Source organism: Vigna radiata, chromosome 7, assembly GCF_000741045.1.
Source record: "Vigna radiata var. radiata cultivar VC1973A chromosome 7, Vradiata_ver6, whole genome shotgun sequence".
NCBI lineage: Eukaryota > Viridiplantae > Streptophyta > Magnoliopsida > Fabales > Fabaceae > Vigna > Vigna radiata.
In genome coordinates, this window is record NC_028357.1 from 45,925,013 (window position 1) to 45,940,513 (window position 15,501).

Sequence of the window (15,501 nt, forward strand, 5' to 3'; positions counted from 1 at the left end):
CGCCTATGCTTGTTAACAAACCCATATATATATATATATATATATATATATATATATATATATATATATATATATATATATATATATATATATTTATATATATATATATATATATATAAAGTTTTAAAATTATTATCCTTATCCAATGATATATTTATTTATTATGCAGAAATTATAGAGTAAGTTATGTTATGCATCTAATTATACTCTAATTATTAAATTTAATAAATAAAATAGTTACTATGATTTAAATGAATTAATCAAATTAACAGCAACCTTAACTGATACAGTAATATCTATGTAATAAAAGTATTAATATAGAAATAAATAACGATAAATATTAATAATTGTATGTATGTATGTTTAAATTTTTAAAATAATCACTTTTATTTAATAATATTGTTATATTTAGAAATTTTGATGATGAGTTATATGATTAATAAATTTTTATTAAATTATTATATTTAATAAGTACAATAATTAGTATTATTTAAATAAATTTCCTTAACTAAACATCAAGTGATACAATGATGTCTATATAACAAATATGACGATCTAAAATTGGTTAATTCTTTACTAAATTTAATTTAAGACATGTTTAGTTGATTCAATATTTTAGATTAACGTCTTATTTCATTTTATATTAGTCTCATGTTTAAAATACTTTTTGCAAATTTTGTTTATATGCATTGTTTTATAATAAAACACCCCCTTTTATAATTTTATATTTACCATTTAATATAAATATAACTTTTTAAAATGCTTTTTTTTTTTATAATTTAAGATCTTATTTTTATAAATATCTTGATTTTTTTTCTACAATCTTATTTACACTTCTTAAATTACTAACCTCTTATCCTATTTCTAATACATCAGATAGCATCCCTAACCATTATTATTATTATTATTATCTAGTATTATGGTTTTATTACAATGTGTTGAACTCTGTTTTACACGTGGATATCTAATATGGATAATTTGTTGTGCAGAATAGTGAATCGGAGGGAAAAAGTGGGACCCAGTTGTAGCTAGACTCCAAAGTGTAGTAGTAGCTTGGATTTTCAAATGTATATAAAGGAGTTGCAGCCTTCTCAAACTGCACAAACCGACCGTAACTACTCCACCACTAACCTTTGTTATATTAAAGTCTTTGTTTGCCATTTCCTTTCAACCTCAAAAGCATCAAAATACATTGTGAGGAAACATCAGAAGCGTGTTTCTCTTGTTCCCTTCTTCGCATTTGGACTTTCTGTTTTTGTTTTTTAAATGTGTGAAGGACACTGACGGGTTCACGGGTTCTTTCTTATGGAGAATTTACCAAAGGGTTTTTTTTATACCCTGCTGTTATTTTTGTGGGTCTGTGCAGTCACAGCCTCTGTGACTTATGATCACAAAGCCATTATTGTTAATGGACAGAGAAGAATTTTGATCTCAGGCTCCATCCATTACCCAAGAAGCACACCTGAGGTACTTGCTTTTTATTATTTTTGTAATCACCAAAGACTTTTCATTTTTCACACTGAAAACCATTCTAATTGGTTGTTGTAGATGTGGCCAGACCTTATTCAAAAGGCCAAAGATGGAGGCTTAGATGTCATTCAAACGTATGTGTTTTGGAATGGACACGAACCTTCTCCTGGAAAGGTAGTAATGCAAATGTTAGTTTCATATTTTTAAATATATCATTTCCACTTGTAAAAAAGTTGATAGAAAGCTCACTCCTTTTTCTTTTATATGAAATTTGGGTAACTGAAAATTCAGTATTATTTCGAGGATAGATACGACCTGGTTAAGTTCATCAAGGTGGTGCAGCAGGCTGGTCTCTATCTTCATCTCCGTATTGGTCCCTTCGTATGTGCTGAGTGGAACTTTGGGTAATGATTTTGATAACCTGTCTTATAATTCTACATAACATAATATGTAAATTCTGAGGATAATTTGTTTTGAAAAAGGACAACACTGTTTAGCGATGTTTAAAGGTCTTTTCTTTCTGTTCGATATTCAGGGGCTTTCCTGTTTGGCTCAAGTATGTTCCGGGTATTGCTTTCAGAACAGACAACGAACCTTTTAAGGTTGGAATTTTCAATTTGCTCGGTCATTATTGTTATGGTTTAATTATGAAATCCTGATCATTTTGTAAGCAATCGTTCAATTTTGGTAATGATATAGGCGGCAATGCGGAATTTTACTGAGAAGATTGTGAACATGATGAAGGCGGAGAAATTGTTCCAGACTCAGGGAGGTCCTATAATTATGTCACAGGCAAGGAAGTGGGATTTGAATAAGATATTTATTCTTAGGATTGCTTTCAAGTTTCAACTTTGCATTTTGTCATGTTATTTTTTTGTGACTGAAGTTTTATTAGTTAGGCCAACCAATCAATTACAATAATGACCATTTATTGATGGCATTTTGTTTGGCCAAAAATTGAATGTGACAGATAGAAAACGAATTTGGACCAGTGGAGTGGGAAATTGGTGCTCCTGGAAAAGCTTATGCCCAATGGGCTGCTCAAATGGCTGTGGGTTTAGATACTGGTGTCCCCTGGATTATGTGCAAGCAAGAAGATGCTCCGGATCCTGTTGTAAGACCCTTTTGCTCAAACCCTTTTAAGAAAAATAAAAAAGAAACATTTGGAGAATAATTCTTATCTTCTTCCCATAAATTTGAGTGTCCCACCTTCGTTGATTTGTTTCTTTTAGGTACAGTCTTCAGTAATGTTTTGGTTGTTTTGTTGCATTAGGTTTGATATTTTGATGTAAGTTCATTGGCCCATTTGTCCTTCTCTGTTGTTGCTTTTCTCTTGTAGTTTGTTCTAACTCATAGTTACGGTGCCTCTCTCTGTGTCATCCACCCATTTCTGTTTATTGACTGAACTCCCGTGCATCTTTCTCGATAGATTAACACCTGCAATGGATACTACTGTGAAAACTTCACTCCTAACAAGGAGTACAAACCCAAAATGTGGACAGAGAACTGGAGTGGCTGGTATGTTCGACAAATAAATTATAGTAATAAATAACTGGTCTGGAACCTGTATTCAGTTTATGTTTCGTGTTCTGCAGGTACACTGAGTTTGGTGGCGCGGTTCCTCGTAGACCTGCAGAAGACATGGCCTTCTCGGTTGCAAGATTCGTACAGAATGGCGGTTCATTTGTTAATTACTACATGGTAGGTTGGAACATTGCATTTACGGTCTATCTGTTCGCCAATGTCAACACCTTTTTATGTAATATGTATTCATGCATTGGAAACTTTGATTTGAGTCTAAAATGTATCATTTTTTGATCCAGTTCCATGGAGGAACTAACTTTGATCGGACATCAGGTGGCCCCTTTATTGCCACAAGCTATGACTATGATGGTCTCCTTGATGAATACGGTAGACTGAGCCATTTGGTTAATTTGTTGACATGATTTGAATGATGACACCATGCAAATTTAAATCTATTTAAAATATTTTTTTAATTACTTTCTTATATCGATGCTTGGGGTGAATATTAATTTCTATGCTTTTGCAAATTGTACATATTCATATTAGTCTGAAGCTTGTTTAACTATGTCAGGACTTTTAAATGAGCCAAAATGGGGGCATTTGAGGGATTTGCATAAAGCAATAAAGCTGTGTGAGCCAGCTTTAGTGTCTGTCGATCCCACAGTGACATGGCCTGGTCAAAACCTTGAGGTAAGGACCCTAAACAAGGATGTGACTTGTGAAAAATACTTGACAGAATTGTTGAAATTTTTTTTGCCGTTTGTTTTAATTTTACTTTAGGTACATGTGTTCAAGACTTCTGGTACTTGTGCTGCATTCCTAGGAAACTATGACACCAAATCTTCCGCTAAAGTTTCATTTGGAAATGGAAAATATGACCTACCACCTTGGTCTATCAGCATCCTTCCTGATTGCAAAACTGAAGTTTTCAACACTGCAAGAGTAAGACAATAGTTTTTACCAAGCTTATTTTATTATATGAAGGAGTGTAGCTGGAAATTATTTGTGCAGAACTTTTCTGTCACTAACATATTTTCTCATACGAATTCTAATGTTCAGTACTTCTTCTGTTGTTCAAGGACAGAAACATTAGACAAATTTTGAGCAGAAAATCTCTGTATTCATATTGGGTTTTTTTTTTTTCCAAGTATGAATATTCATGTTATCAATGGTATGTATGTAAACAGGTCGGTGCTCAAAGCTCTCTGCAGAAGATGACTGCTGTGAACACTGCATTTGATTGGCAGTCATACAATGAAGAGCCAGCATCGTCCAGTGAAGATGATCCCTTAACAGCATATGCACTCTGGGAGCAGGTTAATATCACCCGAGATTCTACAGATTATTTGTGGTATATGACAGAGTAAGTATCTTTCAACTGATCATGTATCATGACTTCTAAAAAACTAATAATGGAAATGTTCAATTTCCTGACACTTACTATTCGTATCCTCGTTCCATGTAATAAATTATTGTCCCTTTTCCAGTGTCAATATTGATACAAATGAAGGTTTTATAAAAAGAGGACAATCTCCTGTTCTTACCGTGATGTCAGCTGGCCATGCTTTGCATGTTTTCATCAACGGTCAACTTTCAGGTAATGATATATTTTCAATCCATTTTTTTGTTATGATAATCTCCTCTTGTACTTATCCATTTTCTGTATAAATGCAGGTACTGTGTATGGGGGATTGGAGTTCCCTAAATTAACATTTAGTGACAGAGTGAAGCTGAGGATTGGGAATAATAAGCTATCTTTACTAAGTATTGCCGTCGGTCTCCCGGTTAGTTATCTTCCTCTCTAATATTTTTTGTGATTTCTACAAATATAAATTATTTCAAGATTCTTTTCCTCTTCCTATCTTATGCCAATGTTTCAATAATGCCAGAATGTTGGGATTCACTTTGAGACATGGAATGCTGGGGTGTTAGGCCCAGTCACACTAAATGGTCTAAATGAGGGGACTAGAGACTTGTCTAAACAGAAATGGTCTTACAAGGTTTGTTATCTACTATTGTTTTGCTCAGTTGCAACATTGAAAGCTTTCATCATAATGATATGTGTGTGTCACTAAGAAATAAGAGATTACTCGTCTGCATTTTGTTGGCAGATTGGTCTCAGGGGAGAAGCCTTAAACCTTAACACTGTGAGTGGGAGTAGCTCAGTTGAATGGGTAGAAGGATCATTATTGGCTAAAAAGCAGCCTTTGACATGGTACAAGGTAAGATTGAATTTCAACAAGTGTTGTATTTATTATGTGACTGATCACGGAAGTAAGAATTTCTATTTCTTCTGACACATTTATGCTGTAATGTGAATAGACAACTTTTAGCACACCAGCAGGCAATGATCCATTGGCTCTGGACATGATTAGCATGGGAAAGGGCCAAGTATGGATAAATGGTAAAAGCATTGGACGACATTGGCCTGGATATATAGCACGCGGTGGTTGTGGGGAATGTTCCTACGCTGGAACTTACACTGAGAAAAAATGCCAGACAAACTGTAGAGAGCCCTCCCAGAGATGGTAAGAGCTGATACAACAAGTTATTTTTCCGCAGTGAATGTTGTAAGTAACTTGAACATGATCATGATTCATGACATTGATAACCTATTGTTGGCATTGGACAGGTACCATATTCCTCGGTCATGGCTGAACCCAAGTGGGAACTACCTGGTTGTGTTTGAAGAATGGGGAGGAGACCCTAGTGGAATTTCTTTGGTGAAAAGAACAACAGCAAGTGTTTGTTCTGATATATATGAAGGGCAACCAACTCTAAAGAACAGGCAGATGCTGGCCAGTGGCAAAATTAATAGACCCAAGGCTCACTTGTGGTGTCCACCTGGGCTAAAAATTTCCCAGATTAAATTTGCTAGTTATGGATTGCCTCTGGGAACTTGTGGAAACTATAGAGAGGGAAGCTGCCATGCTCACAGATCATATGATGCTCCTGAAAAGGTACCACAATCAGCTCGACCATTGTCATTAATACTAGTAAATTTTGTATAAGTTGGCACCCTTTTTGTTTCATCTGCTCACTTAATCCTCGGTGACATCTACAAGCAGTAATTGCTGGTTCTGAATGATTAGCTCTACCATGTTATGGTCATGCATCTTTTGCTTATTATCTTTTTCTTCTGCTACTTTGTACTATATGTATTATTGGTATTATTTGTAGAACTGCATTGGCAAGCAATCTTGCTCTGTGACTGTAGCTGCTGAAGTTTTTGGGGGAGACCCATGTCCGGGAACTGCAAAGAAGTTATCACTTGAGGCACTATGCAGCTAGATCATGTTATTCAATGCAACAATCAGAGAATAAACATGGAGCAGATTTATTAGGTTTAGCACAGAGAATCCAAAACAAATGTAGATAGAAAGAAATTAGCTGAAAGTGTTACATAATCAGGCTATTCATACACATTCTTTCAATAAAGTAGCAGTTGGAACTTGGGTAATAATTTTCAATTACATAGTCAACCATAGAAAAACTTATTTCAAAATCATGACTTGGGTCTCCTGTATAAACCTTAACGGGCCTCTGCATATTGGGCTACTGGTTGAGACCCAAAAGATTCAGCTTCCTATCATGTTATTTTATGGATTGAAAACCACTTGCTTTCTCTCATTATCTTTTTACTCTATTCAGCTATGTAGTTTATGAAACTTATTTTCTTTATTGTTGTTCATGGATTTAGTTATGCTATTTATCAACTCTATCCTAAAAAAGAAAAATCCAAAAAGATTTCTCTTTTTTTTTACCGGTCCACATATTAACGTATTATATTTATAAAATTCGCGAGTTAATAATTGGCGTTTAACGTGACTTAATAACTTTTTAACACATCATTCAAGTCCGGTAATTCTTTTTTTCATTTTTTGTCAAAAGTTTCTCATAAATTCATATTAGGTTGATAAAATATATTAATAAATGAAAAAAATGCAATGAGAGTTAAATTTAATTAAAAAAAAAAGCTATTAAGAAAATGAACAATAATATAATAAAAAAATTAATGAAGCATATTTGACCTCCAAAACTTATTTAACTTTACTTGCTTGTACTTAATTGAAAAAGAAAACAACCTTTATGGATATAAAGTTCAATTTTAAGAAAGAAGTGAGGACCACCTTCCACTAATTAAGCTTTAGAAGACATAAACACGATTACTCCTCCTTTTTCTTCCACAAAGTAAAAGGTTTTTTTTTCCAATATCCATTTCGTGTCTATTCATCATTGGTTATTGCTCATCTCAAAAGGATACATTTCAAAATTACTTTCTTTCTTAAATTCAGCATCAATACTAACCAATGTTTTCAAATAACTTTTCTATAACACTTTTCAACATAATTTCTCTTTTCTTTTCTTTCATACCCTAAAAAGATATAGGTATCAACCCAATAGCTAAAATGACGAAGTTGTAGTTATATAAATGTTTTTTTTTTTTGTCTTTTTAAGATAATTGATTTAATATGGAGAAAGTTATATAAATCGTTGTATAAATATAATATAATGTCTCCAACTTAGGTTTATAAATTTGCCATCTTGTTCGTTCTCATCATTAGCTACACAAAAATTAAGAAAAAAAAAGGGTCAAGAGTCATAGAGACTATTAATCTTTTAAGTCTGGGAGAAAAAGAAGGAAAAGTGAGTTATGATAAAGAAGTTGGATACGCAAAGTTAAATAAAGGAGTGTTAATTTGCCTAAAGGTAAAGGTGATAGGAACACACTTTTGACAAACTGAAAATTCTGTTTTCAATTTACAAAATTAGTTTAAAACAAATATTAATTTTAGTTGAAACAAATATTAAAAACTAATGTTAACACATAATACTAGTTGAAAAATTACACTTAAAATTGAAAGAAAACAAACGTGCATCAATAATATGAGTTTTGAATTTACACTTTGCAACACAATCTCTCTTACTCCCACGTTTCGTCCTTTCATTGGTAAATATTCACCACCTATATATGGAATCAATTAACTCTTATAAATATCACCATTATCTGCATAATACAATTCCATCCAATAATTCAAACATCAATCTCTTTCACTCATAACACACCAAACATGTTGTGGACAAGTAATATCATAACAATGATTAGAGGCAAAAAGGTCATTTTGTCAAAATATATATTTGAAAATAATACATGTTGTAACAAAACAAATTAAAATTCACTTTTCTTAAATGCATTGATACGAAAGAAATTGTTAAGTGTGATTCAAAATTGTTCCTTTACGTGTCAGACAAAGATCTATTAATGATTTGCGATGTTCGATTCTTACTTAATGTGTGATATAGGTATAGAAGAAGTAAATAAGACGAGACAGTACTGTTTTTTGCTGATTTATTTCGGTAGCTTGTTATCATTTTTATTCTTTTATTTTTTAAAGGGAATTTTCATCAAATAAAGTAGAAATAAAATTTCTCCTTTTTGTTGTTTTATTTTTGGATCCATTCAAATTTTCATGTTTGTTCCTCTTAGATTTCTTTTCTCGACAATATCTAAAAGCAAATTAAAACAAGTATCAAGCTTGGTTGATTTGCTTTGCAAAAAAAAATCCATCGTTAGCACCAATTGTTATTGCTTGGTAGGCCACATGTTGGAGTATTGTCTGTAGAAAACTCTTGTGAGTTAAAGCTTGCACAAAAACATTATATATACGTGCGCCATTGGATAAAGAAAATAAAAACAAAACGTTTTTATTCCTTGTTTTTTCGATTTTTAACTAATCTTTAATAATACTTAGATATTTTTTATTCAATTATGATAAATTTAAATAAATAATGTGAAAAAATATATTTAGATTTATTATAAAAGTTAATTTTTGTGTTTAGGATTTATGAGGAATAGATGGTATGCACGTAGTAATGTACTATGAAGAGGTTGGATGGGACACATGATATTGATGAATCCTGAAAAAGAAAAAAATGAAAAATGAGTTGAAAATAGAGTAATGTGGGCACAATTAAACATTTTGGCACTACTACACCTTTGTCTCATTGTTAACGTTAAAGGACATTGTGGTTGGATACTGCTCTCCTTCATCCATGGGACCCTGTCCTTCGACGTCCCTCAATTACCATCATTCGCTTTTCTCTATCACATCAAACCTCTATTTTCATTTTTCATTTCAAAATTTTACAAACTATTCTTCCCCTTTTTTCTAATATTATTTTACAAATCTAAATATTTTTTTTTATATATTAAACTTAATTGATCTTTCAGTTAAAAGTATATAAATACGTGCAAATATTATCATATAAATTAATTTTGTGAGATTGAATTAAGTTTAAAATTTACTTTTAATATAATATTAAAATCATAGTTAAATTAAACTTACTTTTAACTTTAAATTAATATTTTTTATTAAAGTTTACTTACTTGACATCACATATCACATGAGATTTCACGCCAACTTCAACTTTATCATTTGATAAGGGAAAGAAGATCCAATATGATCTTGATTTATGTATTCAAACTCTCTTTTACAAGACTGTTGTTCCTTGTGGTTCTTGTACGAAAGGTTGAAAAAAAATAAAATGAAAGAATTTATTAGTTGATGGAAAGATATTTTGTAGATACGAAAAGCAAATCGAGGTGACAAGTGCGAAAGTTAATGTTATTAAATTTGTACAATAAGAGGCTGTGTGCTTATTTGTACAACTATATGACTGTTTGGCCGAAAGGAGGATTTTTTTACTGTCACGGAAAGTGCACTGTGCAATGTTTTATTCCCAATTGCGGCGAACTAAAGTTAAAACGTAAGGACCATCAATTATTGTTCCAAGTAAAACTCTGATCTGACTCAAACAGATGAGTTATTTCCAGTTTCCTGTTAAAACAGAGACTATTAAATTACTTTCTATTCATAAACGGATCCTTTCCTCTGGGGTAAACCAGAAAATACAGATGAAACAGTTTTTATAGTTAGTTTCCCTTGTTCATTTGTTCATAATTAATGATGTCTCAAAAGAAATCTAAATCAGTTTTGTTAAGGCCAGGTTGGTGTTTCAAAATTTAAATTTAACAACATTATGGTTTTGTTTTAATGATTTAAAAGATATGAAACAAAAAGAATCTGCACCAAAAAGTTTAAAAGAAAGTAATATGGCTACTCTGGCTTTCCCTATCTTGCCACTTCTAATCTCAATTTTTGGCAATCGATTACTAATCTCCCCCAAAGACAGACTAAGAATATTATCATATAAACTAATGATACAAATTTTAAAAGGGGAGAAAATAGAAAAGTTGTTATATTATAAATCTTAACAGGGTGAATAATGTTGAATAAGCCTATTGGCTTCCCTAAGACCACTGAAGTAAGCTCCATGAGTTGTGGAATAATGGGTTCTGTGGGTTGCTTCCCCTGCAAACAAGATTTGAAGTGGTGGTGAAGCAGAAAGCTGGCTGCTGCTGCTGCATTTTGGCAAAGGTTCTGCCATTTTATCAAAATCATCTCCACTTGATCCAACTGCCACATGACTGTATGAACCTAAAAATAAAGGATCTTTTCCCCATTGGCTCTTCAACACTTTACTGAATTTAACCTTATATTCGTGGGAGTGCTTTTCAGAATTCACATTCCCGTTGCAAAACTCAACTGACTGTGACAGGAAACATGAAACTGTGTCTGAAACCCCTTTAATGATCTCTTCATCTTTGAGAGACTCGAGTGCCAGAGCTTCTTCCCCGGCAAACCAAGATAAGAGGACACTGGAATTTTTGTAGATAGGACAAAGAGTAGCAGTCCTTCTCATCCACCAGGGTATTTTCTTCTGCCTCAATTCAGAGTTAGGTGAATGGAAAACCATTTGCAAGAAGGGGAACCCTCCATGAGGAGGACTCAATTGCATGAACAACTTGTTAACAACACCAAAACCAAGCCTTGAAATAGCCTCAACCTTAAAGGCGGGTAGAGGGGGATGGAACATTGACATACCTGAATCATTATCACGGATTGAAGCCTTCAACACTCCCAGTGAAACCGTGACAATGACATGATCCGCAGACATAATAGAGCCATCAGAGAAATGTAGCACCACGGGCCTAGAACATGTTCCATTTTCCATATTCATCGCCTCCTGTCTCTCGGGTTGCCATTCAATTCTTGTGACTTTTCTTCCCAACTGAACTGAACCAGGTGGTAGCACAGATGCTAACGATTCGATTATGCTTGAGTAGCCTTTACCAATTGTGATTTCTTCCCCTGGAAACATTTGGTATTCACTTTCTGCGTCATAATCCAAAGTCAACAAGTCAGCAACAGATGTACAAGTCCTCTGCGTGTTCTCATGCATGGCAAAGATTGCTTCATCAAGCAACTTCCTACTCCACTTTCCGAACCCTTTCAGCTCCTTTTCCTCTTTCGATGAATCCCAATAAGCAGCAAGGCCTTGTCTGAGAAAAGAACCAATACTGAGGATTCCGCTCTCACCCTTGGTTGTTGCTGTTGACATCTTTCCCTGAGCATGGTCCATGAGATTGTTGAAAAGCTCGGTGATGGGGTGAACAAAGGAAGGGTTTAGCACAAAGCCACCTTCAGCAATGGTGGTGGCCTTGTTGTCGTTCCCATCCATGCACTCCCAAGGCTGTTGAGACTCAAGTGCATGGATTTGTTGAGCTATTTTGTGAATTGGACTTCCTTCAATTCCATGGATCCAAGTAGCACCCATCTCAATCCGGTCACCACCAAACTCTGAAGTGTTGATTCTCCCACCAATCCTGTTTCCACCTTCCACAACACACACCTCAAACAAGTTCTTTGAGGCACTCACACTGTGAAGCCTGTTGGCAGCAGTGATGCCCGCCATTCCTGCTCCAACGATCACAATTCGTGCCTTCTTCACCGCCATGGTTACGACCTAGCTTTGCTTTTTGTGACACCAATGAATAAAGATAAGAGGAGGTGAGATTTGAGTAACTGGCAATGAATTTATAAGTGTTGTTTTGTTGAGATTCAAAAGGAAGAAAATGTTAGAAACCAAAATGAAATCGAAGTGACATACTATGTTTCAAAAACAAGTTTAAAGAAGAGACACGTAATCATTCACCTTTTTGTAGTGACTTCTTTCCGCACACTATAATTTATTATGGCCTAATAAAGACACGGCGCTACTTTTGCTTTTTCTCTTCTCTAATTATAATTGAAGGTTAATTTTACGAATTGATTGGTGTAATAATAATTAAAGGAAAGGGGGCCATGTTGAATGTTTTTAAGGTAAAAAAGTAAATATGGAGCAGAAGTTAGAGTAATAATTCAAAGACAGGTACTGTGCTCAGCACTGTGGCCCTCTTCACACCGCCCAGAACAAACAAATTCAGTTGTACAATGCAGACACAATTTTTAGAGAAAGGAGAAAGCAAAATTGAAACACCAAAGGAATAATGATATTTTAACATCTCTTTTTTAACAACTTTTTTATAATAGGACACGTGTCATTATTTTATTGATCTGTTTGAATTTATTCTAAAAAAATATTTAAAACGGACCAATCACAAACTGTCACGTATGCATTGTCAAAAAAAAAGTTATTAAAGAAACTTTTTCCATCGAAAAGTTTCATTGTAAAGAATGTGAAGTATGTGAGGAATGGGTTGTAACTTTTTAAGAAATGATGATCTGGTCTTACAGGAGTTAACTACAGTTAATGTATCATTATCAAACCATAATTACTCGCAACTAAGACTCTTAAACCTCTCAAAAATTAAACAACAGAATCTCCTTTTTCAAAAAGCCATATTAGAAATATTGGTTATTAGAAAAGGCATATATTAACATTGTGTTCATAATGTTTCTCTCATCACATTATACTTTTCAAGATGGTCTCCTCCTTTGCTACATTAATCAAATTCAATAAATTCACTAAAACGATATGTTTTTTTTTTTTTATTTTAATTCACTAAAACTGAATTCATTCTAAATTTTAGGTGCTACAAATATAATTAAATATTTTTCTAACAAAAAAATTTAACCTCTACTTTCTACTCATTTTGGATTAATATTAATAGTATAAAATGAAATATTTTTATCAATTAAATATATAAAAAATAATGGAACGTGCCATAATTATATGAAAGATAAAATACTTTTGACGGATTTAAAAGTGTGAAATAACATATTATCACATCAATTAAACAATCAAATACATTGAGTACCATCAATAATGTTTTCAATTTCATTAAAGTCTATAAGAATTTAAAGAATTTCAATTTGAAAATGACCCTACTGTTTCTAAATAAATAAAAAATATATATATATATATATATATATATATATATTAAAATATCTCTTTATTATAGTAATTACCACTCAATCAATCTATCGTATTTTATTTTAAAATATCAAATTATACTTACTAAAGAAAACATTCAAAATTCACTCTTATATCAATATATAAAATAGTTATAAATATCATAGTCATTTAAACAATATAAACGGATAATAAAACGTGACTTTATTTTAGCAACACATTTAAAAAGGTTAGAATAGGTTACTAAGAACCAAATTTTCTCACATTGGATCCGTACAGTGCAATTTTAGTTTATTGAGATATTTTTAAATTACTTTTTTATTTATCAGATAGAGATTTTTCTGAATAAACTTTTAATTGTTGATTGAAATTCTTAAAGAAAAGTTTCTTATGTCTCAGATTTGCTAGTTGGTTTTGATAGATTTATTGTATCATCTTATTTTTATAAAAAAAAAAAAAAAACATGACAAATATATGATTATTATAATATTTTAAATTTGAATTTAAAATAATAATAACTATAAGTATTGTAATGATTGTTTGATGATTTGTGATGTAGAGTGGAAATGGAATCACAGATAAATTCCTTTGATATTTGAATATCTTTGGTTGTTTGTAGTTTTGTTAAAAAAAAGAGACATGATTGAGAGTGTGTCTGGACTGAATTTGACAGACAGTGATTAATCTAAGAATGCCAACAAAAGTGGCAAACGTTGTTACTACCATACATCCTGTCATAATCATTACACCACATTCATACATATCAATTTTTTCAACTATTTTTAAGTTTTGTTAAGAAAAATCTGATATTTAACCAAGATTTTCAAATGTTAAATTCTTTTATAGTATCTTATGATTTTCTTTTAGAAGGCAATAAAATAGGAAAGTTTTTTATTTTTTTTCATTTTGGATGAATTTTTTCATTTCTATTCATATGCAGTATTCCCGTGATATAATCCCACTCAAATATGTGGGATTTTTCTAATTTTAATCTTATTTAGGTTTTTCTCCATTTCAACAATCATACATATATGTAGTTTATTTAGCTATTCTAAACTTGTGACTTTTGTCTTTCCATCTCAATTTCTTTTATACATCTATGTATTTGTTGTTTATTGTTCAAAATTATTTATAATAAATTTAATTATTATTACATAGGCTCTATTATTTTTCATAAATTTATGTTCTATTATTTTAATGATAATAATAATAATTTAATATTAAATTATAAATTCAACTTAGATTTATTTTTTAATCACTTATTTTTCTAATTCTTGCAATTTATAACTAATATTATTTTTTATCATAACTTATTATTATTATTATTATTATTATTATTATTATTATTATTATTATTATTATTATTATATATAGATAGATAGATAGAGAAAGAGAGAAAAAGGGGGTTAGTTTGCCATCTCTTAAAAAGATTAATTTTAACATTTTTTTTTAAATTTTGTTTGAAAAAATTGACCCAGAATAAAAGTCTCGAAAATAAATTTTAACTCGTAAGTCAACTCAAATTATTACAAAATTTGATCAAATTAAATTAGAAAAAAGCGAAATTTTTTAAATTTTAAACATAATAATCACTTAACTTATGACTAAATAAGTTCAAGTCATGTTAAAATATAAGGGATCACTCGCGAGTTTTAGAGACCTAAAAGAATTTTAAAATTAGACATTTTTATCATATTTTTATTTAAAATTATTTTCTTAACAAATTTTTAGACTTCTTTTGAAAACCAAAAGCAATTAATACTAACATTATTAAGACATTTTTTTTCTTGAAAGGTTAAAGCAATTAGTAATAAAAGAGCATTTTTGAGACATTTTCTTTTGAAAAGTCTGAAACAAGGACTTTACCTTCTTAGACTTTGATTAGAACAGGATTAATTATTTTTAATTATTTGTATTGACATTGATAATTTGATATTTTTAAATATTAGAACAGTGTTTAATATTATTTGAACTGTTTGAGTATTTTTTTTATTTACTTGTTTAACTATATAAGTTGACAATTTAATTTTCCATTATTATCTTTACATAATATTTTTTGAACACGTTAATTAAACATATATATATATATATATAGATAAGTTAAGTCAATTTATTTTTATTGTATTACAATAAATATATAAAATATATTAAAAGAATAACACAGTCTTTTAAATGGGTTATCTATCTAATCTATCAACTCCATTAATAAGATCGGATTATAAAATTTTTAACTCACTAAACCAAATTTAA

The 15,501-nt window shown here is 31.2% G+C and overlaps 2 protein-coding genes across 3 annotated transcripts; one reads left to right on the forward strand and one right to left on the reverse strand.

Moving 5' to 3' along the window:
- Positions 1–1,114: 1,114 nt before the first annotated feature.
- On the forward strand, positions 1,115–6,610 carry LOC106768933 (beta-galactosidase). Of its 2 annotated transcripts, XM_014654330.2 has the most exons (19): positions 1,115–1,467; positions 1,549–1,644; positions 1,762–1,874; positions 2,006–2,072; positions 2,170–2,262; positions 2,441–2,584; positions 2,900–2,988; positions 3,066–3,171; positions 3,294–3,381; positions 3,566–3,684; positions 3,775–3,936; positions 4,182–4,357; positions 4,482–4,591; positions 4,669–4,778; positions 4,884–4,994; positions 5,106–5,216; positions 5,317–5,522; positions 5,627–5,954; positions 6,175–6,610. In XM_014654330.2, exons 1-19 carry the CDS (start codon positions 1,306–1,308, stop codon positions 6,283–6,285), a joined length of 2,502 nt encoding a protein of 833 aa, XP_014509816.1. In that variant the 5' UTR covers positions 1,115–1,305; the 3' UTR covers positions 6,286–6,610. The 2 variants fall into 2 exon arrangements, with proteins under 2 accessions (XP_014509816.1, XP_014509817.1); XM_014654331.1 differs by lacking the exon at positions 1,115–1,467 and having other exon boundaries at positions 1,554–1,644; positions 1,779–1,874.
- Positions 6,611–10,082: 3,472 nt separating this feature from the next.
- LOC106767895 (probable polyamine oxidase 5) lies at positions 10,083–11,992 on the reverse strand. The gene has a single exon (XM_014652859.2). It carries the CDS (start codon positions 11,851–11,853, stop codon positions 10,267–10,269), a length of 1,587 nt encoding a protein of 528 aa, XP_014508345.1. The 5' UTR covers positions 11,854–11,992; the 3' UTR covers positions 10,083–10,266.
- Positions 11,993–15,501: the final 3,509 nt, after the last annotated feature.